Consider the following 25,967-nt stretch of genomic DNA (forward strand, 5'->3'; position numbering starts at 1 on the left):
TCATTAAAGCTAAGACAGTTGTGACATACGTTCCACTACGGCTCAGTAAGTGAAGACGTGCATAGAACGTGTATGCGTGAATGTGCTGAATTACTCATGTCTAAGTTACTGCTCTGGGGAAGCAAATGGAGTGCGCTTTGCTGGCAGGTAGGCTTCGAACCATGTCTCATGGAGGAAGAGAATAAATGTTCTCAGTTTATCCTGGCCCAAGCTAGTTATCAGCTGTGTACACAGGCTCAGGCATTATTTTTCTTTTTACTATAGCTGCGTTGGGAAAAAGCCAGATAAATATCAGATTCTAAGAGGTACTTTAATGGGATTTAGCACCTACATATACCCCATTTTGTTATCTGTACTGCATCCATCTAGGTAAAGGACTTTCCATGTAAGTCTCACTAGATTTACTGAGCTGTAGCCACAAGGTCATCCTTAGAGGCAGGGGAAGGGAGACTTAAACTGGAGGGTGATGGTACCTCCTCAGGGGGGTACCTTTCTCCTTGCAGAGAGAGAGGGGACTGAGGAAGAGTGTGCAGCAGAAATCCTGTTATCCTCTTACACCCATCTCAGGGATTCCTGCTGTCTTCCTGTATTTAATGACCTGGGATTTGAGTTACTCACCAGCCCTTGTAGCCATATCAGCGTGAGGTTGTGACTTCAACATGGAGGTCCCTCTGAAGTGCATGGAGGATAGGAGCTATGGCAGAAGAACAACCTGCCACTTAATCAAATTCAGTCTCTCAGCACCCATCTGGAGGAATGTTATTGGGACTGTGATTTTTGGTTTGCGTGTTTTTTTTTTTTTTTTTAGCTCCTTTCAGCAAATAAATTGCCTTCCCTCACACCCTCAAGACAATGGATATTAAATGAGTGGCAGACCCTGTTTTTTCGTATTTTTAAACATGTATTTCTTTTTGTGGTATGCTAGGTTTTTATGTGATTTATTGTGTATGGGTTCTGTTGGGAAGTTAATTTGAAATAATGTTAAGTTTAAACTTAGAAATGTTCAGTCCTAGGTAGATTTCAAAAATCAGTAGAAATCTCATTTTACGTTTTGAGGATGTGTGGAGGATTGTGTTTAAAATCAAAACAATATTTTAAAGTGTCACATCTATTGCAAGCCCACTTCATGCTGTGACCTCTTAGTGCAATGCACAAAGTTTCAACAGGTGAAGAGAATTCAGCTGCTCGAGGAAGAGGTGTTAATTCAACAGATGACTCCTCTCTTGAGGCTTATCTAAATGCTGTTTTGCTTCAGGATACATTTTAATTACAGTGAGGGGGAAGTGTAACTTTCTAGCATAGATAGGAAACACATGCTACTTGTTAATTTTGTTTTACCCTTTGCTAGCAAACTTATTTTAGATTAAAAAGGTCTAGAACAGGAATTACCATGTAATGCACTCCAGTAACCATGCTGTTAGGCAATGGTGACCCTCATCCTTCTCAGACAAATAAAAACTTACATATTGAAATAAAATCTCAAACGTCTGAATACTTAAATTAATAAAACATCTATATTGCCTGAAAACATACTAGTATTTGTTGCCTGGGTTTAGATTATACATGCATCAATGTCTTGTTTTTGGACAACTTTTAAATGCATGCTTTATATGCTAAATAATCTCATCTTGTTTTTGTCAAGGTCTGCAAATTATTTATTGCAGCCTACGTTACCCTCCTACTTACTTGCTAAAAGCTAGGATTTTACCACTTGAAGGTTTTGGATCTGTCTGGGATAAATACATTGTGTAGTAGCAACATTTTTTGTAATTATGGAAAGTGTCTAAGAACAAAGAAAAAGCCCTCCTCCTCCAATATTGCTTTTGTTCAGCATGTTCTTGATTTAAATTCAATGTTATGTTAGTTTTCTTATTGCTAATGTCCTGTGCTTTTGGGAGAATGAAATACTCCTTAACTTCTTCGTTTACTTGGCTGATGAAGAAGTTGCTCAGCAGCATTATCTGTTTTGCCATATCATATAACCTTATGCCAGCCTAGCTCTGACCTTTATATGATGGAACCTAGTGGTACTATACCCTTCTGCTTAACAAGCTTTGAAATAAAAATATATGGTTGGCGGAGCTGCAGGAAATAATTAGTTCCACGTAGATGGGAGAAGTGAAAAGACTATTTAAAGGGAAAGAAAGTGATTCAGCTGGTTTATGGTGCATATGGAGTCGTCTCAGCTTTTAATTTAACTATTAAGGGATTGAAATAAATTTGTCACTATGTTAAAGCAGTTTTGAATGAATCATTGTAAAGAAGCTCTCTAAATAACTTTACTGCTTATTGGAAGCTCAACTGTTTGAAACATTAATTAGTTCGTTTGCTCTTTCAGACCTACTTATACAGTGTGGCTGAGTGGAAAAGCTACTGTAGGGAAGAGAGCATGTGTACTAGATCTTGCTGAAACTTACCTAGGGAACAGTTTATGGTGTTCTTTGCAATAATAAAAAATACGTATATGCATTTCCCAGGAAAGAATTCTTCAATCAGTTCTTCAGTCAGTTGCTGCAGAGGTCAAGATATGTTTTCTATGTTTTAATTAGATATACAAACCAGGACAAGCTCAATCATTGTATAGATGAGTTCTCAAGTGTGCTGTACATGGGGGAAGAAAGAAAGAAAGAATGAGTCTCCAGAATTTTGTCTATGACACTTAAAAATCTGTAGATCACGCAGCCGTGTTCTGCAATGAATGAATAAAGAGTGAGCCACTCTCCTGCTCCTCAGATTTTTCCATACTCTTAATTTTCCATTCATTTGAGTGTCTCTTTACTAATAACACTTCCGTATATGAAGGGAAAGCAACGGTGAAGGCAAAGTTAACAGCCAAATAGGCTTTCTTCTATTCACAAGCATGGATCAATGACCAGAGATTAGGAGACATTTCACCCATGTTATCACTGGCTTTGTGCAGAATGTGTTTGCCTGCAAGTGGTGGTGGCTCCACATGCTGCCTTTCCTCCTATAGATAGAAGCTGAGTCCTGTAAGAAAGTGGTTGTGAATTACATGTGGTGTGGGAGCAATGCATAAATCTTAAAGCTATTGCAGTGAACAGCAGAGGACTTTTGATAGAGGTCTAGTAAGTATCTAATGCTAGGAAAGAAATGTAAGAGAAACTTAGTGCCCCTTTGGGAGCATGAAATGCAGAAAATTCTGGTGAAAGCCAAGATGAGTTTGATTTAAACTCATGTTGGTCTAAAATTGGCATTCTGTTTTTCTCCTAATTCAGATATCTGTTCAGAAACCACTCATTCTCTTATCTTTGTATGCTGCATCAGGATGTCATTTTGCTCTTTATTTCCTTTGCATTCTTTCAGATTGACCAGTTCTGATTCTCTGTGATGCATGTTAGAGCGGGGCTTTTTTCCTTTTTGATTCTCTTTCCATTTCTCTTCTAGCTGTGTTTAGTACAGGAAATAATCTGGTTGCTGGTTCTCCTGCTCATCTTTTACCAGTCATTGATGATTAGAGTTCCGTGCCTTCCTAGTTTCCTGTGCTTGTTGCTTTCAACTTTTGAAAAAATCTGGTTTTCAAGCCAAAGCTCTGTGAGCTTATTCTCTGTGGACCGTGAAAGGGATGGTTTTCCAAAATTATTTTTTGTGTGAATGGGGTGACAAATCATGTAAATAACTTCCAGTGCTGTATCGTGCTTGTAACAATGCAGATCTATGAGATTTGTGCCTTATTGAGATGAAAGTGGCATGTCTGATTGAAACTCACTTTAGAATTTATAAGTTGCCAGTTGCTTATTTTCTCTTAGTGATATCCACAGTGTGTTCTTCTCACTGTATAATGCTCAAAATATAATAAACTTCGTTACAAGCAATTCTTAATCTGACAATTACGCATTTTGAATGCTCATACTGATCTGGTGCAATGCATCAAATGCATAAAGAGCAATGTAAAGCTGCTGTTTCATTTCAGGTCTTGAAAGGCCAGAGTACACTACTGAGACTGAGAGAAGGGCTTTTACTGCCCTTTTCTGACCGAGCCATCACATATGTTGCAGGTTTTTGCAGCCACTCTTTATTGGCACATTTTCCAACTGCAGCTGTATTTTTCTTTTTTCTGTGACAGAAAAGTGAACATTTACGTAATTAATGCTTCTTTCAAGGTATCAATATAGTACGTTTAAAGCAGTCAGCTTGCTTAACTCTGTAAATCACTGTTGTGTTGTCATTAAAAGTATTATGAACAAAATGAGCTAGATGACTTCAGAGGAAAACTATGTGGAAAAGTATGTAGCTGCTATATCCAAAGCTATCATTAAGGCATATTTAAATTATTTTGCTTAACTTTAAAGGTATTTAGGTATTTAACTCATATATGCTTGAATATGTATTACAGGTTTTTATCTATGAACTTCGATTTGATTAAACCTCTTACAGCATGAGACAAATGCTTGAAAACCAAGTATCTGGCAAAAATGTGTAGTGATTTGATAATATGTATCTGTATGATTCTAAATATTGTTTAAGGAAACTTAGACTGTTCAAATAATTTGGTAAGTGTTTGCTTTAATACTGATTTTTGTAACTTGGCAGGGACAGCCTGTTGGAGACTGTGATTTTAATGTTCGACTTGCATGTATAGAGAAAGAGATTATATTTCCACGACATGAAAAGATGAAGAATGGTCTTATCGACAAAGCACAGGAACCATTCAGTGTTCGAAACAAACCGTTTTTTGACATCTACACTTCAAGAAAGGTAAACTTGATTTCAGTTGTTTACGTTGTGGCACTGAAGGCAGCAAAGCAGTGTTGGTTATAAGTTGTCCCTCACTTTTTGAGCTTCCAGTGAATTTGTCTGCTAACTGAGTGTTCAGCAAAGCTTAGGGGACGATTGGCAGTGTGGGATACTCTGAAAAGTTGTTTTAGGCTTCCTATTCCTTCTGTGAATTACGATTTTCCCATATTTAAAACCTGTACTTTGGCAAAACCTAATTTTTCAGTTTTGTAATGTTCAATGATGACATAGAAGTTAATAGCTTTAGGTCTGAAATGTCTCTGAGCTGAAGGGAATGTCTGAGAGCTATGTTGTTTACACTGCCCTCCTTGTAGGTAAGAATACAATGTTCTTTTTACCTCCAGTCCCCATTTGACCATAGTATAAGAATCATGAGTTGTGCTTGAACTCCCACTTCATGTTCAGCAATGATTACTAAGAGCCCGTTCTAGTTAACATCTCCTCATTTTACTTATTAAGATACTGCCCTAGGTCTTCTGAAGTAATGCATATGACTTGCAAATATATATATGAGTTCCTGTCTTTCATTGTGCACTCCTTTCTTCAGTATAGACATATCCTAACATTCTGTAAAATACTTCTGTTCTCTTCTGTGAATTAAATGGCTCCTGGGCAATACTTTCTCCTAGAGGAACCCGTTTTTCTCAGCACTGCTGTTAGAAGTAGTCCCGTGTCTCATCAACACAGAGCAATGAACATCAAATTGTCGGCTTCCGTTTGGTTTTGTCATTTCTTTGAGCCTGTAGCAGGTAATGAATCTCGCCCCAAGAGGAGCAGTAATGGTATTTTGGCTAACCAAGAGTGGCTGAAAAGTGAATTAGATGAGGCATAAGCTGGACTTTCAAAAAAACCTGGCAGAGAATAGCGGTCTTCAGAAAGTTCGAATCACAAACAATTCTATGAGAAGTTTGTGTGGATAAAGCACTATAAATGTTTCGATCACTTCTCTGTATTTGTGTTGTTGCATTTTTGGATTGTCTGTTTAAGATCAACTTTGTAAATTTGAAGTAAATTTTTAATGGGGCGAAAAAGGCTATTTGTCTAGGACACATAATTTTGAGCTTTAAATTAAAAGAAACTAGAACAAAAAGAACATGTCTTAAGAATTGGTTTCTTACATAAATTTATAGTTTCTTGAAGTGTTCCGAAGTTGCAGGTTATTTAACCTCATATGAAAGTCACAGGAAGAACACGGTAGCATTCCTAGAAAAATTTCTAGATAAAACACAGCTGTAAACAAATCTTATGCTAGTTAAATCTAATTGCCAGCACATGATTATTGAAATGATCCTCTGCTTCCCAAAACCTAGGAAATTAAAATTATGCTCAATGGCTTTCTTTTTCTTGTCTAAAGGAGGTTTCTGTGTTGTCCATGTGCTTTCCAATGTATAGGACTTTAACAATTCTGACTGTGGCACTTTTTAAAGTCATCAATGAAATGATGCTATTTACTGGTCTTTGTCTGCCTTTCTCAAAGCTCTGAGCATAAACTCTTTAAGACATTGACTGTCTTATTACCCGTCAGTAAAGCATCAAATATGTTGGTGAGGGGAAAAAAAATTATACATGGCTAGAATTTGTTTCATGGTAGACTTATAATTGCTTTTGACACTAATACTTGGGCGGTATTTCTTTATTTTGTCCGAGTCTCTGCCACCAGGTTTGATTAACTTGTTAATTATGGTTAATAATTAACCATAATAATATGGTTAATTCTTTTTGTGAAGAGTATTCCTATATGCAGCAGTTGGGAGATACACACAGAGAGGAGGATGAGTAGAGTTACCGGCAGTGCAGAGCAAATAGCCAGTGTTTTTTTTCTCTTTTGTTAATAATTTCAAACATTTATGATTTACCTGCTCTGTGCACGTATTAGATCAGATTGGTAGGAAAATAAAGCAAGTAAGAGTAATATCCTGCGTTTTATCAGACTACATGTTTTGAAAGATTATTTTTTTTAACTAAGCCCCTTTTCGTCAGTTAGCTTCCCCCCCCAGTCAGAGTGAGTAAAGTCAGTGGCTGGTTTGCATTACAGTTATACAGCACATTTTCTTTCTCTTGAGGGTTCTTTTTCCTCTGAGTTTTGCTGCTTTTTTATGAGCTATGAATGTACCCTTGTAACAGATAGAGCAGTGACTTATGTAGTTTGATAGAGCAAGGCATCTGAAAGTGTGAAACATGGCTATCTCTTTGGGTTTTGTTACTTATCTTAAGCTTTTAAAAAACAGTATTTGAAGATATCAGTAAGTCTGCAGTACCAGGTGAAACTTCCAAGGACATTGCAACATGCATTTGAGGTTATTATGTTGCAAATGCAGTTCAGTCAACAAATTCTCTCCCTAATGTGTTATCACCACCTTAAAAACATCTGTGAGATAAGAGTGTCTATATGCTTTTAATTTATTGGGGTATTTGGGTTTGGTGTGGGTGTTTTGGTGGTATTTTTTTTCTTTGTTGTTTTTCTTTTGTTTGGTTTTAGGGTGTTTTTTTTTAAGTGGCAATCAGAGCAGACTCTAAACTTACTACATTTTGGATTTGAAATAAACAGATTTTAAAATTTTTTTTTTGTGCAATGTACATTATAGGTTTTAAACAATCCTTGTCCTGATTTAAAGTGACCATTATCTAGTGAAACATGTTCATTGTATTACTGTTATAATGGAAAATTTCTAATGAGGCTTTAAATCTGATCACTGTTTTCAATAAGTAAGAAATTTTATGCCAATATTTAAGAAATGTTTATATGCCCTATGATAACTCTGGGGAGTTTTAGGTAGTACTGCCAGTATTGATGTGGAGTTTTATCTAAGGCAATATTGGTAAACGTTTAAGGGAAATCATTATAGATTCAAAATATGTTTCAAATCTGTATCTGCTCAAAAGAATAGTATTCATAAAAGTACATTCTCAATAATATTTAGACTAAGAATTATTGTTGCTCTTATTTACCTCAAAAATACATTTTTTGTTCATTACTTCTATGAACTTCATGAATGAGTCCTGTAGCACTTCCGTAGGATAATGAAACAGGGATTACATCTTCATATTCATCACAACTTCATGAACAGTACTTTTCATTATATATGGTCAGAAAAGACTATTGTTTTGAAGCATTGCCCTATTCTGAAAGAGGACTGTTTAAAAATAGTAATACTTCGCCCAAAAGATCTTTTTTCCTATGTTTATTCGGTCATCTCTGAAACTATAGCAACGAATGTACTCATAGCAATGAATACCTCATTAGTATAGCTGAAAGAGCAAGCTGGATTTCTTTTGCATTGATGACAAAAGTCTTTGACAGGGTTTAACCAACTCTGTGTGCAGCACAGCAAAGTCTGCAGGGAGACAAGGAACCCTTCTAGCTTCTAAGTCTGCTCGTATTCAGATTGACTCAGCGTTCAACAAGAACAAGTGCCGTGTCTTACACTTTGGCCACGACAACCCCATGCAGCTCTACAGGCTGGGGGAAGAGTGGTTAGAAAGCGGCCCGGCAGAAAGAGACTTGGGGGTGCTGATCGACAGCCAGCTAAACATGAGCCAGCAGTGTGCCCAGGTGGCCAAGAAGGCCAATGGCATCCTGGCCTCTATTAGGAATAGTGTAGCCAGCCGGTCTAGGGAAGTGATCGTCCCTCTGTACTCGGTACCGGTGAGGCCGCATCTTGAGTACTGTGTCCAGTTCTGGGCCCCGCACTTCAAGAAAGATGTTGAGGTGTTGGAGCGAGTCCAGAGGAGGGCGACCAAGCTGGTGAAGGGTCTGGAGGGTCTGACCTACGAGGAACGGCTGAGGGAGCTGGGGTTGTTTAGCCTGGAGAAGAGGAGGCTCAGAGGTCTACAACTACCTGAAGGGAGGTTGTAGTGAGTGGGAGTCGGCCTCTTCTCCCAGGCAACTAGCGATAGGACAAGAGGACATAGCCTCAAGCTTGGCCAGGGGAGGTTCAGGATGGACATTAGGAAGCATTTCTTCTCAGAAGGGGTCATTAGACATTGGAACAGGCTGCCCAGGGAGGTGGTGGAGTCACCATCTTTGGATGTGTTTAAGAAAAGACTGGACATGGCACTTAGTGGCATGGTCTAGTTGACAGGGTGGTGTCAGGGCAATGGTTGGACTCGATGATCCCAGAGGTCTCTTCCAACCTGATTGATTCTGTGATTCTGTCCCTCAATCCATCTCCAGAGATGGCAGCAGCTGAATGAATGCTAAAGGACTGACAAATGGGACCTGCTTGGGTAGATCTTTTCCTTATGTTTAATTGGCCTTTTTTCTTGTTCTTCTCCAAGAACAGCGGTATCCTTTCATCTTTAGAAAAGCTCTAACAGGATCCTTCCTTTCTTGACTAGAGGTCCTTAAGGACAGGCTGAGAGAGTTGGGGCTCTTCAGCCTGGAGAAGAGAAACTCCGAGGAGACCTCATAGCAGCCTGCCAGTACCTAAAGGGGGCCTACAGGATAGCAGGAGAGGGGCTTTTTACAAGGGCAAGTAGTGACAGGACGAGGGGGAATGGTTTTAAACTGCAAGAGGGTAGATTTAGATTGGATATTAGGAAGAAATTCTTTACTGTGAGGGTAGTGAGACACTGGAACAGGTTGCCCAGAGAAGCTGTGGCTGCCCCCTCCCTGGCAGTGTTTAAGGCCAGGTTGGATGGGGCTTTGAGCAACCTGGTCTAGTGGAAAGGTGTCCCTGCCCGTGGCAGGGGGGTTGGAACTAGATGACCTTTAAGGTCCCTTCCAACCCAAACCATTCTATGATTCTATTCTATGATTCTATGACTAACACCCTTGAGTGATCTCAGGAAAAGTGTCCATTTTCTTAAGTGTGGATTTCTTCCCTGCCTCCAGCTCTTGTTTCACTGCCAGAAGATGTAGCTTCTCAGGTCGTCTCCAAGGCTTGTTATTTTCAAAGAAAGATCAATGGACATAGCACTCTTTGGCCACAGATAAGGCAGAGCTCTGATTGCACCAGCATATTCAAGACTGAAAAAGTAGAAAAACCGTACCAATGATCATAATGTGTTTCATGAAAATTCAGGAAACAAACATAGTCTCTTAGTAGTGTTTTCATCATGGACATCTGCAAGATAACTGCTTGGAGAGTTTTTTTGCACAATTTCAGCAGGTATTTAACTGTTTTCTGAAGTTCGTGTGTCAGGTGCTGTGCTGGGAAAGTGGTCTTGCAGTTGCAGCTTATCTGGGACTCTGAAATTTAGCTTCTGAGCTAGGTGATGCTTTGTGATTGTACACTGTGAGTGACAAGCCAACGTACATTTCAAAGAGGGATAGGTTGGACTTCCTTGAGGCGCGGTATGTATATGCCTTCTCTAGTCCTACCTTCAGTCTTGCAAAATCCTAGGTTATTAGCAGCGCCATTTGAGAAGAAGTTTTGGAAAGGTGTGCATTAGGCTTTGTGCTCCTTACAGAGCCTGAAGAGAAGCAGCAAGTATGTATACTGGATGGCTGCTGCTAAAGGGAAATAGGTGTCTCAGTTTGAGTACCTGGAATAATAGGTGTAAGCAGTAGAATGTGTCAGCAGCAGTATGTCTTGGAGGTTTTTTTTGAAGTGTAGCTGTGTTTCGCTTGGGGTCAAGAAAATAATCAAGTGTACTTCTGAATTGCCACAGCTGGACCCACACCTTACATCTTATTTTTGTTTAGAGAATCTTCAATTTTTGAAATATGTTCCCAGGATGCAGTTTGAACCTCACAAAAGTAAATATTGTAGACCTCTCCTTTCACAGCCTCCCTCCATCATTCCTTTCTATGATCCGAGTTAAGACAGCATTCCAAATTGAAAACATAATTCTTCTTATTAGCAATAGCACGTATCAGTAGATGTTTGTTAGCTTGGGTGGATTGTAGGAAGATTACTTAAAAAGGCCAAGAGTCTCAGCGCTATATTTAATAGCAGAATAAGAGGCTAAAACTTTTAATTATACCAGGAAAAGCGGATGTTGTCCACATAGGTTTACTTATTTTCAGTGAAAATGTGGAAGTAATTAGTTGAAACAGCAGTAAACTTTGTACTGTGTTATATAATATGTCCAATAATTAAATTGTTCTTAGAGTTATGGGTTTGGGACTTTAATACTAGAGTTAGAGTACTGGCTAGTTTTTTCCTAATCTGAAAATCAATTTAGTGTGAAATGAAATGCAATTTTGAAGTGCAATTATAAAGTATGGCAGCATTTATAGTTGTGCATTTACATTTGTTGTTGGTACTAGATTTTGGAAATAAGGGCTGTATATTCACAATGTTATATTTTTATAATGTTGTTTTGAACATTATTTTAAGATGTTTTGATGGACTTTTGTTTGGTTTTTTTGTAAGACTAAGTTTTGGTGGTAAGAGGAAGAAAAGACAGGGACAGTCACCTGGGGACAGGTTGTATATTCTTGGAATCTCTGAAAATGTTACCTTGTTGAACTTTGATATTGATGGAGAAAGCAGTATCACTAAATTTGTCTGCCTCTATAATGAAAGAATCATTAAACACAGTTTGCTCTTTTAGTGCTAGCTGGGAACACATGTACTCTGTGAGCGATTTTGCCTTTTAATGTAACTTCCAAATTCTTTCAGAAAGATATTTTTGAGCAATGTTGAATCTTTGCTGTTTGTCATTACACTTGCATGACTGGTCACTTTTGTTGCATAGCTTGTTTTCTTTTCATTTATTAGTGTGCATCAGAATTCAAGGAGATGACATGGTCAAATCTGCCAGCTCTCCCACCCATCATGTAAGGATAGCAGCGGTCTGTGGAAGAAGCTTGAGTTTTAGGCTTCCTTGATGAAGAGAAGACTGAGAGGGGATCTTATCAACACTTACAAATACCTTAGGGGTGGGTATCAAGAGGAGGGGGCCAGATTCTTCTTAGTGGTGCCCAGTGACAGGACAAGGGGCAATGGGCACAAGTTGAAACATGGGAAGTTCCATCTGAATATGAGGAGGAACTTCTTTACTTTGAGGGTGACAGAGCGCTGGAACAGGCTGCCCAGGGAGGTTGTGGTCTCCTTCTCTGGAAATATTCAAAACCCGCCTGGACACGACCCTGTGCAACATGCTCTAGGGGAACCTGCTTTGGTGGGGGGTTGGACTAGATGATCTTCAGAGGTCCCTTCCAACCCTTAACCATTCTGTGATTCTGTGATTTTGTGACGCTGAAGTAGTAAAGACCAGTTATGGTTCGTGCTTTATATGCTGCATATTCTTAGCCTTGGAGTCTTAGCCTTTTATTTATACCATTTTTTTAGGATTTTCATTATCTTCATTATATTAAGCAGGAAGTACAGGTACATAGAAATAAGTAAACTTTTGGAAATGATCCAGGTCTTGTCTTTCATTGCCTAAACTGACCCACAATTCTTTTGCAAGGCTTTTTTGTGTGGACAGTCCCAGCCTTGATGTCATCACTAAAGCCTATTGTCCAGTGAAAATGCTGTCTCGCAGGAGTAGAAAAAAAATTTCTTGCTGTGCAGTCTGTGGTCCCATGGAGAACTGTGCCCATCACTCTTAGTGGAACAACAGGGCTAAAGGTTAAACAATGATACAGGTCAAATGAACAACCTTTTTCAAATGCTAGCACACTGTATGTCAATGACTTGTCAGTTCTTAGACTATTATCTGATTTTAAAATGACAGCTTGTCCTAGAGGGATTAGAATGAAGGTGGGTAATCTCTGCTAGAAGATCAAATGGTCTAGGATCTTCTTGAAAGTTTTCAGTCAAATCTGTGAACTGACAGATGATTTATTTTGTTCTCCTGGTTTATTTGACATTTGGATTTTTTTTTTTTTAAATTGCTTTTGTTTTAATTAGGAAAGATGGAATGTTTAAAAGTTTGTACCAATAAATGTATAGCTACTGTTGAGGTGGTTGCTTTGGAAAACTAAGTGGCTGTGAACCTCTGATGATGAAGGAGATTGTGTAAGTACATGACTTGGTGATGTTGGTGTGAAGTATTTTGTAGGCAGCTGAGGCGGCTGTAAGCTAGTGTTTGCACGGCCTGAAAAAATGAACATTGATAAAAGGCAGAATATGTGGACATAGCTCACCGATGTCTGCCAAGAGAGCTGTTAATCCAAAACTGACTGTAAATGACCACAAAGCCCTGTCTTACATCGCCAAGTAGCCTACAGACGAAAGAGTGGAAAAGCTTTGCAGTCATGGGATAGAAGACTAGAGAATTCAATGGCAGCGGTAGCAGCAGCAGAAGCGTCAAATAAACTGTCCGTTTACTGGAGATTTTGATTTCTACATCTAGGTGGAGGGGGAGTGTTACCATCTGGAGGGTTTTTAATGCTGAAAAAACTTGTTTCCTATGTTTTTATTTTTTTTTATTTTCTATGCCTTATGGAGTAGCTTAATCAGCTCACCTTTCAGTCCTGCATTTCCTGACCCAGGGTTGGCAGTCCCTCTTCGGTGTCTGGCCTGCACCATAGTCCTCACTCCATCTGTTCTGTTCCAGGTTTTTGGCCTGTTTATCATCTCATTTCCTTTTAATTATCTTCTAACCCATCTCCCGTCTTCCATTTTGTTTCTGTTTGCTTTTATTTCTTTACTTTGTATATTTCTTCCTCACTTTGTCCTGTTCCATCTCCCCAGAAATGGAGAGTCAAATGTTGTAAAAGCAGTATTGCCTTATTTCCACCCTTAGGTGCTTTTGTGCGGGTGGTTATCTTCACTCAAATCTTCTTTTTGGGGAGTGCTTTTCTTTTTGTAAATGCAAATAATGGTTGACCTGAGGAACCTAGTAAACAAGTAGTGAATAAGAAGCTGGAAACATGTTACCTTATGCTTATATTAGAATTTGAAATCTTCACTTGGCAGCTGTCCTGTATCCCAGCATGTAGTACTTCATCCTGATTTTGCAAAATGATTTTACTGTGTGAATTTTAAAGGTAAGGACAGCCAACCAGACGAAGTGGAAGCTGTATAAATTGTTATATGAAATAGATGACCAAACTGTGGCTCTTGAGCTGAATGCATGTTACTACCACTTAAAATTCAGTGCTTGAACTGGAGCTATTTCATGCAACCAGCTGCAGCAGTGGGGTGATGCGGATACTATTAAGTAAACATAATTTCTGGCAGTGGGAGGATGAGGGACTTTGTAGGCCAGGGCTGGTGGAGTGTCCAGCTGCCTCTGGGTGTTCCTTTGCTTTGTGTGGGGCGAGGAGGCTGCAGTTTTGTCAGCTGCCGATTGCACAGCCCAGCAGCTTGCGGTTTTGTCACCAATGCTTGAGTCTTCTTCATTAACTGGTTCCAATTTTCAGAAATATTGGACAGCACACTGAATCTGGCAGAATTATTAAATAGTTACTCTATCTCAAAAATTACATATCCATTAAAACAAGGAGTATGCTTTCTTTCTGCCATATTTTCAGTATCATTCTCGATTATTCTTTGGATAGAGACCAAGAGCTATAGGGATCCCAGGATTTCCTGTTCTGCCGGGCTTGTGTGAACATATGTTGTTATTTGGACTGTGACCCTATATATGCTTCCAGTGCTTTTTTGTTCTTTTTTTTTTTTTCTTTCTCCAAGTTTTCAGCCATCTTTTTTGCTGAGAGGTGTTTCCACTAAAGTGGGATTCATACTTTTGTGATTAAACCTTCCCAGCTCTGTGTCACTGTTTGGAAATTTCAGTGGAGGTATTTGTTCCATTGGCAAGCATTGCTCGGGTGCTCAAAATTCTCACATTTTACTTCCATGATCAAGATAGAATTTATAGTCTGTTTCCAATACCAAAAAGAATTAATAAACTCTGCTTATGTGCTTTAGATTACCTCTGCTAATAACAAATAGAAACATACTATATACTGATCTTTAATTAAAAGCACAGAATCATAGAATGGTTTGGGTTGGAAGTGACCTTTAAAGATCATCTTTAAAGGCTGATCATCTTTAAAAGTTGAAGGAAGTTGGTCAGGCAGACACTGTTTTACACGATAAACTGTTCGTTTTGCACAATGTGCAATAACTATTTGGCCAGCAGTGTCCATCTGTGCTTCTTTTTAGTAGTTTCAGAAGTCTTGTTGGTAAAGCAGCTTATGGACTATATCTCCCCTTGAAAATCTCTTAGCCCAGGCAAGCCTGTGTAAAGGTCCAGGTGAGGGAAAGGCTTCACTGTGGAGGTGCCACCTGAAGCATCGCATAGCTCATAGGTGGAATCAGCTTTGCACTCTCCTTGATCAAAGGACATCTCCTGGAAGTGTGACGCTGTCAAGAGCCAGGTCTTCCAAGTTTGCACCAAAACATTTTCCCTCATGCTAGGGGAAAAAAAAAAAAGACTCAGCTAACTTTTCAGCCTCCTTGTCCTGGTGGAGTCACTTGAGGAGACCCGTTCACAAACAAGAATCTGTGTTCATTTCCTAGAGTTAACAAAAGATTATTATTATTTGTGATGTTGAAGGTGAAGTGTAATATTTCAGTAGAGTATAATTTTAGTTAGGAAAAAGGGGAAATAGATTTTTACTTTTAGTTTAAGAAATTATTCACACGTTAGTTACATTTCACATTTTTCAGCAAATGATCTACTGAAGTTAAAAACAAACAGTCTTGAATATTTCCATGAAGGATTATTTTCATAAGTAGTGGCCAATGTTAGATATTGCTAGTGGTACAAATTAAATTAACGTAGAATAATTCAGATGTGGAATATTTAATTAAATTCTGACTTGCCAAACTATAGTGTGGGAAAGAAAACAATGAAAGTAGTGGAAAAATAAAGGCATATGGATGAAGCATTATACTTGGTGCACATTGTCAGTTTAAACGTCAGAACAGTACATACTTGGTTTAGCTTTTAACATTTTAACTTTAGCTTTGAACATTCTAACATTTTTGTAACTTATTTCTTCTGTATTTTGTGCAATGGAAATAATATACCTTTCTAAGTAGGGAAAATGTCTTTAACAGTGATTTCTACTATCAGTTTTGTGGTGTATTACCAAAACAGAGACAATGCAAATCTATTTGGACCTAATTACCAGTTGGTATCCCAGTATGGGCAAATGAATTGGTATATTTGATATCTTCTGAATTAGTTAGAGGACTCAGCTGTGGTGACTAAGTGGGTCACTCCATTCATTAATTGAGGGGCAACTGTTTAATATTGTCCATTGTGCCAGTTCACAGCCTGTCACTTTCCAAACTGCCTCCTGGCAATACAGCTCCACAGGGAAGCCATCAGCCTTTTCCTATTGGAATGATGTTCAAGAGACATGCGCTTAATTTGGATAAAATGAATAAAAGCACAAAGAAAATTGTGAAGATGGGGGTGATATTTTAAAGCAATTTATTATGATACAAGATTATAGGACATCCCTGCTAGCTCTTTCTTTTCTTGTGATATGCCCAGTTTTGCAAAACATTACGGTACAAAATTAATCTTTTTCTTTAAAATAAAGAAATAATAAAATCCTAGCATTTTACTGTTAAGGCCTTACAGTGGCAAGTTGTAATTTCAACTTTGTAGCAAATAAAGCCCTCGAGTGCCATTGCATAGCAGAAGAATCAGACGTTTTTAAACATCCAGAATGCGATGTTAAATCTTATTTTTTGTGTTAAAATCACTGCATCAGTGCCCAGGGGAGTGCATTAGCCCAGTTTGAATCAGGCATTGTAACAGTAAATGTATGAAGACTTTATATTCTTGAATATCCATTTTATGTCTAATTGAATTATTGTATGTACAGATTTGTCTTTGTTGATGAGTCTTAGTGGAAATGCTTTCTAAAACATGATAATTAATTATATGATTTAATTAAAACAGGCATGTCCACGTTCTTGACAACCAGAGACCGGATTATGTTGTAGGAGTTTGCACAGGGGCTGGATAACAGATCAACCCTATCAAGTTTGTAACACTGGAAGATCATTTAGAGAACAAATTAAAATGTACTTGGCCCCACTGCACTCAAGTCAATGTAATTTTTTCCTTTGGCATCAGAAGAACTTTTGAATGTTGTATTTGATCAACCGCAGAGTATTAGGGAGCTTCTAAACATTAGTGGGAGAGCCTTGCTCAGTTGAGGACATCAGGTAAGGGACTTTACTGAGTATCTGCCATCCCTTCAGGAACGTCACAGGCTGCAGATAATTTGTAAATAGGTCAAAGAATTTGCTAGTGGCACCTATTAAACCTCCTCCAGCTTCAGCAGGACTCTAGTCTCAGGCAGGTGTGCTCTGCCAGGTAGGAGAGCATGGGGAAAGTGATGTGGACAAAGTCCCAATCCCTAAAAGAAAAAACTGAAGGTACCTTGCGGGTTGAAATAGAGAACTGGCAAGAGCACAGTAAGTTAAACGTCCAAGCTATGAAATACATTGCTCTGTTTCTTCATCAGGTAAAGTAAATATGAAATATTATAGCTGTTTGGCAGTGGCATTCCCTTACAGCCTTAAGGAATCCATGTTTCTCCCATTTTAAAACTATCACAAAGTCAATTGAAGTTTCTTAAAGCAGCCTATTTCTCTTATTTGAAAGAAGCATTTGAAAACATTGTGGTTAATTGACGTCAATTTCTCAACTGTGTTTTTGAGAAGAGATTGACAGTGAGAAATGCCTAATGCTTATTTTGAATTCAGGAATGCAGATGTGCTGTCAAATTAAGCATTAACACACATAGCGCTCGTGTTATTCTTGGGTATTGTTTTGAATGTATTAGGTACATGACCTTTGGAGTTATTCACTCAGAACCAGCAAACTGGTGATAGCTCAGTGGGACTCTTACTGCAGCGTGCTCTACATTTTTCTAAAATGTCTCTATCCAAGTAGTTAGGGAACACAGCATACAGCTAGCGTTAGTAGCATCTTTAAAGAGTGCAGTTAATGAATTAGCTGCAAAACCAAAAAGAGATTAAAAAAAAATAGAACCATCAAACTTTATTCCCCATCACCTCTGCAATATATTTTATTGTTGTTCACTACAGCATTTTTTCCCTTGTGGATGGGTAATGAAATCAAGCTAGTGCGATTCTTCCACCTTCTCAATATCGGAGGTTGCATCCAATCATAGACTACAGTAACTTCCAGCTAATCATATATCTGGAAATGGCTTTTCTTTAAATCTTTTAGAGGGGTAGTAGGAAAGATTGGTTTCAGAAGATGATTCCTTTGCTTTAAGTTTTCTATGAAAAAAGCAGCCTATAACACTGCCTTGTGAAACTGGCAGCAGTTCTAGTAGGAGCTGGGAAAGCTCTGAGAGTCCAGTGTGTGGAATAACTTGTTTTTTTCAGAGTTGCCTCAATCGTGACATGAAGCAGGTTGCAGACAGAAGGGATGAGTCTCTTCGGCTTTTTTGCTTGGAGGTGTTGCTTGTTCCTCATCACATGAGTATAAACAGGAATTTCTATTGCCTTCCTGTTCTCAAAAGAATACATACACTCCGGTAAAGACTTTTCTGCAGAACTGCTCTTCGAAAAGACAATCAATGGAGAGTGGTGTCATTAGTTAGAATGCTAATGCCCAGGCACTAGTAGTTTGGGTCCTTGTCAGTCATCAGCCATGAAATTATACAGGCAAACGGTTGAGGAAGAAACTGTACATGAGTTATAGTTCTTTGAATTATGATGTTATTTATGGTCTATGACCCTCTAGCATCAAGTCTTCAGAATACTGGCTTTTACATCAAGGAGTCTGGGAGCCCTGCACATCATGCTTTTAGTCAGAAAACAGAACACTTGGAGCTGAAGTACAGACTGCAAGTTCATAGAATCATAGAATGGTTTGGATTGGAAGGAACCTTAAAGATCGTCTAGTTCCAACCCCCCTGCCACAGGCAGGGATACCTTTCCTCTAGACCAGGTTGCTCAAAGCCTCATCCAACCTGGCCTTAAACACTGCCAGGGAGGGGGCATCCACAACTTCTCTGGGCAGCCTGTTCCAGTATCTCACCACCCTCACAGTAAAGAATTTCTTCCTAATATCTAATCTAAAACTACCCTCTTTCAGTTTAAAACCATTCCCCCTCATCCTGTCACTACTTGTCCTTGTAAAAAGCCTCTCTCCTGCTTTCCTGTAGTCCTCCTTCAGATACTGGCAGGCTGCTATAAGGTCTCCCCAGAGCCTTCTCTTCTCCAGGCTGAAGAGCCCCAACTCTCTCAGCCTGTCTTCATAGGAGAGGTGCTCCAGCCCTCTGATCATCTTCGTGGCCCTCCTCTGGACTCACTCCAACAGCTCCATGTCCTTCTTAAGTTGGGGGCCCCAGAGCTGAACGCAGTATTCTAGGTGGGGTCTCACGAGAGCAGAGTAACTGGGCAGAATCACCTTTCTCGACCTGCTGGCCACGCTTCTTTTGATGCAGCCCAGGATGCAGTTGGCCTTCTGGGCTGCAAGCACGCCCTGCTGGCTCACGTTGAGCTTCTCATCAACCATCACCCCCAAGTCCTTTTCCTCAGGGCTACTCTCAATCCATTCTCCACCCAGCCTGTATTTGTGCTTGGGATTGCCCCGACCCACATGCAGGAGAAGTTACGCTAGTGGCAGCCTGAATCTGCAGCCTTTCAGCTTCATCCACTTGGAATGCAAGAGAGCCATCAAATGAGAACATATTTATAATTCATCTGAGAGGGCTGTTGTAGCTGCAATAGCTGTGAGGTAAATAAATGTTTCTTTCGATGCTCCTGCTGAGTTTCTAACTAGTTTTAGACCAAAGGAGAGTACGTAGGTGCCTGAGAAAACCCAGGTAGAATTAGGTCACCTTCCTTTCTCTCTGTGTGCGCACCTGTCTGTTGCCTCTTCGTGTTATTTCAGCCTTGCTGCTCCCGCTATTATTAGTGCAGAGCTCATGGAGGTTCAGTGGAGATGCCCAGGTGAGCTTTTATGATAGCAGGTGAGTTCCCATCCTGCTGCAAGAGCTGTGAATGGGCTGTACATGGAACAGGTGGCCCCTGGGAAAGCTGGCCACTCACAAAGTGCTGTGAAATACTGGAAAGTGAGCCTACTGCAAAAAGATTTCTTGTCATTATCTGAAAAAGTGAGAGACTATCAGTAAGCATTTTCTTGTGGAATATGAATTTCAGGTTCATTGTCTTCTAACAGTGTTTTCCTACATGAGCCATTAGTTAGGGCCATACGTACTTGAATACCATAAGTGATGCTTTAAAGGGTAAGTCAGTGTATTCTGTACAGGAATGCTTGCCAAAGATAATAAAAGACTATAGAGAAGAAGCTGTGCGTATTCCTCTTGCAAGAGAGTTTTTGTTACTAGAGACTGGTCAATCTGTGAAGCTAAATCCAGTCGTGCTAAACACTTCTTTGGTAAAGCTTTAAAATGAGAAAAGCTTGCCTTGCATGCTCGCTTTTTGTACTGTAAATTTCCTGTCTTTAGCATGTCTTTTTGTGCTGGATTTTGGTCCAGCGTGTTTAAAATTATTAGGGTCGCCCTCTTATGGCATTCTTAAAATGTACTTTAGTGACCAGTTGTATCCACTGTGCTTTTGTTGTGACTGTTGGCTATTCCTACACCTAACAGATGGCACTTGCTTAAACTGACAAGCTGTGGGATAGCCAAGCATTACTAATAAAACCTATCACATGTTAAACTTGACCTGACATTAATCAAGTTTTGAATGCTACAAATGATTCATGGATAATAATTAGTCTCTTGATCATATTAGTGAACATCAGTCTCACATTGCTGCCATTATCTGCTTTCATTCTTATAGAGAACAAATCCATTGCAGTAATTAGGTGTTTTTAATGTCTTTTGAGCCAAAATGTTCTGTATGATTACCTTGGCAAAGAGGTTATTTTTAGTCTTTCAGTATGATTGGTTTCAGAGCTTCTAGTAAATTAACAAACTGAAAGCTTTCCGTAAAATAGTATTTTATAAAAAGTATGTATTTTTAAATTTTATCAACTGAGAAAATTCCCATGTGTCTTTATGCAGTCATTTGGTATAATTTTCATCACAATATGATTCAGCTGTTGCCACAGATTACACAGTTCAAAATAGTGGTGATTTTGTTAAACAGATGAACCTTTGAGGTTTACTTTTACTCTTCTTTTTTAGTACTGAGTTATTGGATAACATCAGGTGCTTTTAAGTTGTACGTATTCATACAGACAAAATAACGTTTGCAGCTTTTCTCTGTTCTTATCTTGAATTAGCATCCAGAGTGGATGGCTGCGTGAAAGCTAGGATTTGAACTTTAAGCATAAATTTCTTTAAAGGATTTTCATCCAGTTTGAATTATCCACTGATTTTACAGCCCAAGAGCATGAAATTTCTTTTTAAGTAATGAGCAATTGAGAAGTTTATACTTTGTGTTCCTTACGCAGTTAGGGCAACTTCACTGGTTTACTGAAAATGTAGCGGTTATTCTTCAATGTGTGTTGGTTCTTAATGAGCATATAAAACTTCTTTAAATAATTGTTTCTTAGGGAGTTAAGTTTTTAATTTATTTTCTACAGGTTTTGATACTACTCTTCCCTTCTGCATATTTTAGACCATTAGCATGGGCCAGGAAATATTTTATAACTTCATGATTTTTTTAGTATATTAGCTTAAGAATATTTAGTATAAGCTGTGGTTTTCTGAGCGTGCACTCAGTTAACGTGTTGTGTTTCCTTTCTTGCCTTTTTGTTGCTCGTTTCCCAGCAAACAAAAATTCAAAATCTTTAAGATAAATATAGCCCACTACAATGAATAATTGAGGGTGCATTATAGAATTGGATTTTACCCTGCTGTAAAGATACACTTCAACTAATACTGTTTTTACCTCATTTATGTGACATAGGGTAGCATATCATATTTGGTTAGGAAATGAGAATAATGCAAAGGAAACTGGGTCATGTTAAATTACTAACACTTCAACATTTTTATAGGTGATTTGGAGGAAAACATGAAATAATATGAATGAGAGACAGATTACTTGTGTTTTTGTGAGGGAAGTAAATGTTAAGGATGAAATGGTAGTTAGAGTTTTTGGAATCCCAGGGTGCAAGCAGAAATGTTTACTTGTATGGCCATGTGTTAAGTCACACTCCTGAGACCATGGGCTGTGATTTCAGGACCTTCACGGTTACTTGGAAGGAGCCACTTTGAGTCCAGCAGCCAGCTGTAATGAGCCATAGGCTGGTGAAATACTTTGGCAAGTGCTCATGTATCCAGAGATCTCCTTGAAGGGAGAGTCCCATGGAGAACAGGGAGTGCATTATTTCTTGCTACTCTGGCCCTTCTGGAATATTCTGTCTAGTCTAGCTGGGATGGTTTCAGTTGATGAAAAAAATGCTAACTATGGGTTTAGAGGAGACATCATTGAAATATTTGAAGAGTTACATCTGCTTCCTTGTGAAATGTTTGAAATGTGAAGCTTGTTTCTTTGCCCCCAAAAAATCGAAGAGATGTCTTGGTCAGTGTCTAAATAGAGGAACAAGGAAGAAAAGTTGAAGGAAGAAAAGAATTGCTGAGAAATAGGCATTAATTTTTTAATTGTGCGTGCAATACTTCATTGGAACAACTTAATGAAGATGGTGGTTCTCCATCACAGCATGATCTAACTTGAGACTGCACAGTTTTCCGAAAAATTACTTGGCACGTGAGCATATCACTTGAAGAGGAACTTAAAATATGCATGAGAGGAGAGGGTTTCGTCATCATAGCTGTCTGAAAGTTCGTCTGAACTGGTGATCCAGGCTATGTCTTGTTTTGGGCAGGGAGGGAAGGAAGCAGTGGAACTGCCAGGGGTATGTCTTTGATCCGCTCCCATCTCCCCTCCAAACTGTTAATTTACACTAGATTTGTTTAGGTCAGCTGTTTTACTTCAAATGCTAACACTAGGTGAGGTAAACGGTATCCTGAGTGTGAAAAAGATGAAAGTCTGAGTGGATTCAGTTTGAGGGTTTTTTTGGTGGTGGTTTTTTTTTTTTTCTTTTTTCCATTTTTCAGAAGGTGTGTGCTCCCTTTAATTCCCAAAACCCTGTATTCCCCAGAGTCATTAAAGGCTGTTTTGGAGGTTTTACCATATATATGTAGTAATTTTAGTCAACGAACCAAAATAAAAACTTCTCTTAACACTTCATTGTGGGCTCTATTTCTCTTAAAAAGTGAATTAGCCAACTTTTATTTGTGGAAAGTTTGAGGTTTTGAGTTTTATTTTTAAATAATATATGAAACTTCCCCCTCCCCTCCCAGTATATAGTTACTCACATGCTATTTGGTGATTTTTTTCCTTTGAGACTGAAAGCAGCTGTTCAATTCTTGATACCTCCTCTGCTGTTAGAAACAAACCAAACCAAAAAAGACCTGATGCTGCAGGACAGGGGAAACTGAAAAGATTCTGGGGAAAAGGAAGGAGCAGAGACTACAACCGTACCTTAGGGGGATCAGCTTCCCTCACCTGACATTAAGCTGCATTTGATAATATTTTCAAGCATTGCACAGTAGCCTGTGTATCATCTGGAAGAAAGCTTATATCCCACCAACAGCGTATTTAATTATTTTCCTCTTTTTCAAGATGTAGTATTTGAAAGCTGGAGTTTAGAATGTTAATAGTTTGGATGATGGCTCCATCTTTGCCCATTACTAATTAATTTATTTATTTTGGGAAACGTGATAGCTGGGATGAATCTGAGCCAGACTATTTTTGCATTATTTTAACTTAACTGAGCTTAACATAGAAGTCATTCTGTAGGATTTCTGATGTCATTCAAAACCAGGATTTCTGAAGATATTATGTAGTAGGTTATTCCCAATATATTTTTCTTCTACCGATAGCAAGGGAGATACAGTTTTCAATTCTGATTTGTAAGCAGAATAGTTTTGTTAAGCTGGGTTTTAGGTTTTTTGTGTTTTGTTTTGTTTTTTTTTTAAAACAAACAAACAAACAAACAAAAACTTAAATCCAGGGAGGCTACCCGGTACAAGTACTGGGTTTGTTACACAGATCTTCATCTGGATTTGTGATTCATAGATCATTCCTTCAGAGACTCCTCTATGTAATAATAGAGATGAATTTTTTCTTATCTTGTGAGTTAGCAAAAATATGATGAAAATACTTCTCTTAGTAGCAGACACATTAAATTCAGGTATGTTTTATTGAATGTTGTTTAAACCACTGTACATTTGAAAACATTTGTACCTCCCACTTTGGATGTAAAGATTTTTCTGAGATGTCTTAAATAGATCAGCAACCAGTGTTAAAGTAAATAATTTTTTATATTGAACTTGGATAATGAACATGAGACAGGGCTATTGAGGAGGTTGTCATGTAAAAATAGAAAAATCCGGAAACTGGCAAACAAGATGAAACCAATTCATGTAAAAACGAAAGACAAGTGTTAGCCTGTTTTAAAAGCAGAATAATCCATTTCTTTTAGCAAAGTGCAAGAAAAGAGCTAGAATAATTGTTTCCTTTTAAAAACAGTGGTTATTGGTGCTGGTAACTTCTGAATCTTTTCCTGAAGACTGCATAATAAGTTTACAGAATCTTCAGTATCTGTACAGAGATTTATGATCCCATGTCTGTAAAACCTGACAGTTGTCAGGATGTGAGAATTACTTTGTAGTCTGATGGTGAGGGCTGTCATCATCAGTGGACGGGATTGTCCTATGAGTTGGATTGAAACCTAACCCAGTGAAGATGCTGGCTCTGTGACAATATGCTCATGTTTGGAGGTGTTTTACTTTCTGACTGACAATTTCATTGGTAATTTATTTGTAACTAATACTTTTGAGTAAAGTATGCTCCCTTTCACAGCTTCCCCTGTGGAGTGACCAGGTAGATGATCAGTAATTTGAAGGTGGCTCTGAAAAACTGCTTAGGGAACCAGTGCAGGCAGAGTTGCTGTAGCTTGACTTGAAACTGAATGAAGCATATAGCAGTTCTGAAATTGAAAAAGCAAGGAAAATGGATGTATATTTGTCTTGTATTGTAAAATGCAAAGGGATTTTTTTTCTATATCTCCAAGTATTCCACTAGGCTAACAAGTAGTATCAGTCTGAATCAGAAATACGAACAAAATGGTTAGGACTATTTGCATATTGTGACATAACAGATTGATAATAGTTGTGTGCAAAGACCTTAGCCAAATTATTTTGTAGAAAGTCAATATGACTTTGCAGAGACATCATTATGTTTTGGAATCTGCATAACTCTCACAGGCATGTCACAGAGATTTTTTTTTTGTAAGAGGAAGGAAAAGGCACAATAGTACGTATTAGAGTTACTTATTTTATGAATAAAGTGACATCTGAAAACTCATCAGAATCATGTGCTTACCTCAGAATTACAGAAACATTAGTAGAAACCTACTAACCTTATGTGCAATCTGTATGCACGGGAATTTCCTTCTCTTCCTGCTGGAGGAGTCAAGTGATTTCTTTATTGATAAGTACAGAGAGATCTCCAAAGCGTGATTTTTCAGTTACCCACGCGAGAACTGCTGACTGGTTCAGTGTTTTAGCAAAATCAGCTTCAGCAGGTTATTAGTGCTGCTTTTGGTGACATACTGCTGCTCCTCAGCTCAGTGGTTAAAGAGCAAGGAGAAATCCTGTTACTCGTCGTACAGCTCCACTCATTCAATGCAATTATACCATTCTTTTCGTTAGAGGAGTATTATTAAATATAGCAATAGTTTTTAATTTGCTTTAGTTATAAAATAAGAAAAGAGTAGTTCTAAATAAGAAACTGTAGTGTAAGTATATGGTTCATTGCAATGTTCACGGGGAAGCAGGAAGCTGCAAGAAGTGAACAAAGGGTTTCACAGGTGGAAATAGATGCCACGAGGCTACAAGGAATAGCATGCCGGCAGAATTGGCTTGCATGCATCATTTACCCATCTTTTCTAAAATGTCATTGAGATGCATTGCATTTTATCTGATCCCTGGCAGTCATCCCAGTCAAGCAGGTGTGCCATTTATCATGGTGCCGATTAAAATAGACCGTACTGTTCAAGTTAATTAGAAATTTTAACATGTGTGGAAAGTTGAACATCGTCTTTAAAAAGATAACCATGATATCTGCATTTTAAGTTCATAAACCTAAAAACCTTATATAAATTATTTTTTGAGTATCAAAAATACTTGCTTTTATGTCAGACATTCCTTTTCTGCTCATTCTACTGTCATTCCAAACTTCTGCAGTATTCAATGAATATATATTTTGCTGTTCACAGATAACCTCTATATAGTTTAATTCTCAAGAAAATGTGTATGGGAAGAAGCTCAGAGAATATTTCCATTCCCTCCTTCCCACTTCTCTCTCCCCCTCCGCCAAATT

General features: G+C 38.5%; 1 protein-coding gene across 2 annotated transcripts in view; it reads left to right on the forward strand.

Annotated features, from left to right (window-relative positions):
* Positions 1 to 25,967, forward strand: part of RNGTT (RNA guanylyltransferase and 5'-phosphatase) — a 206,722-nt gene that overhangs the window by 80,121 nt on the left and 100,634 nt on the right. For both annotated transcript variants that reach the window (XM_068397279.1, XM_068397290.1), the window contains exon 11: positions 4,552 to 4,716. In XM_068397279.1, coding sequence (XP_068253380.1) covers positions 4,552 to 4,716 — 165 coding nt within the window. The remainder of the gene's footprint in view (positions 1 to 4,551; positions 4,717 to 25,967) is intronic.

This window comes from Nyctibius grandis, chromosome 1, assembly GCF_013368605.1.
Source record: "Nyctibius grandis isolate bNycGra1 chromosome 1, bNycGra1.pri, whole genome shotgun sequence".
Classification (NCBI taxonomy): domain Eukaryota; kingdom Metazoa; phylum Chordata; class Aves; order Nyctibiiformes; family Nyctibiidae; genus Nyctibius; species Nyctibius grandis.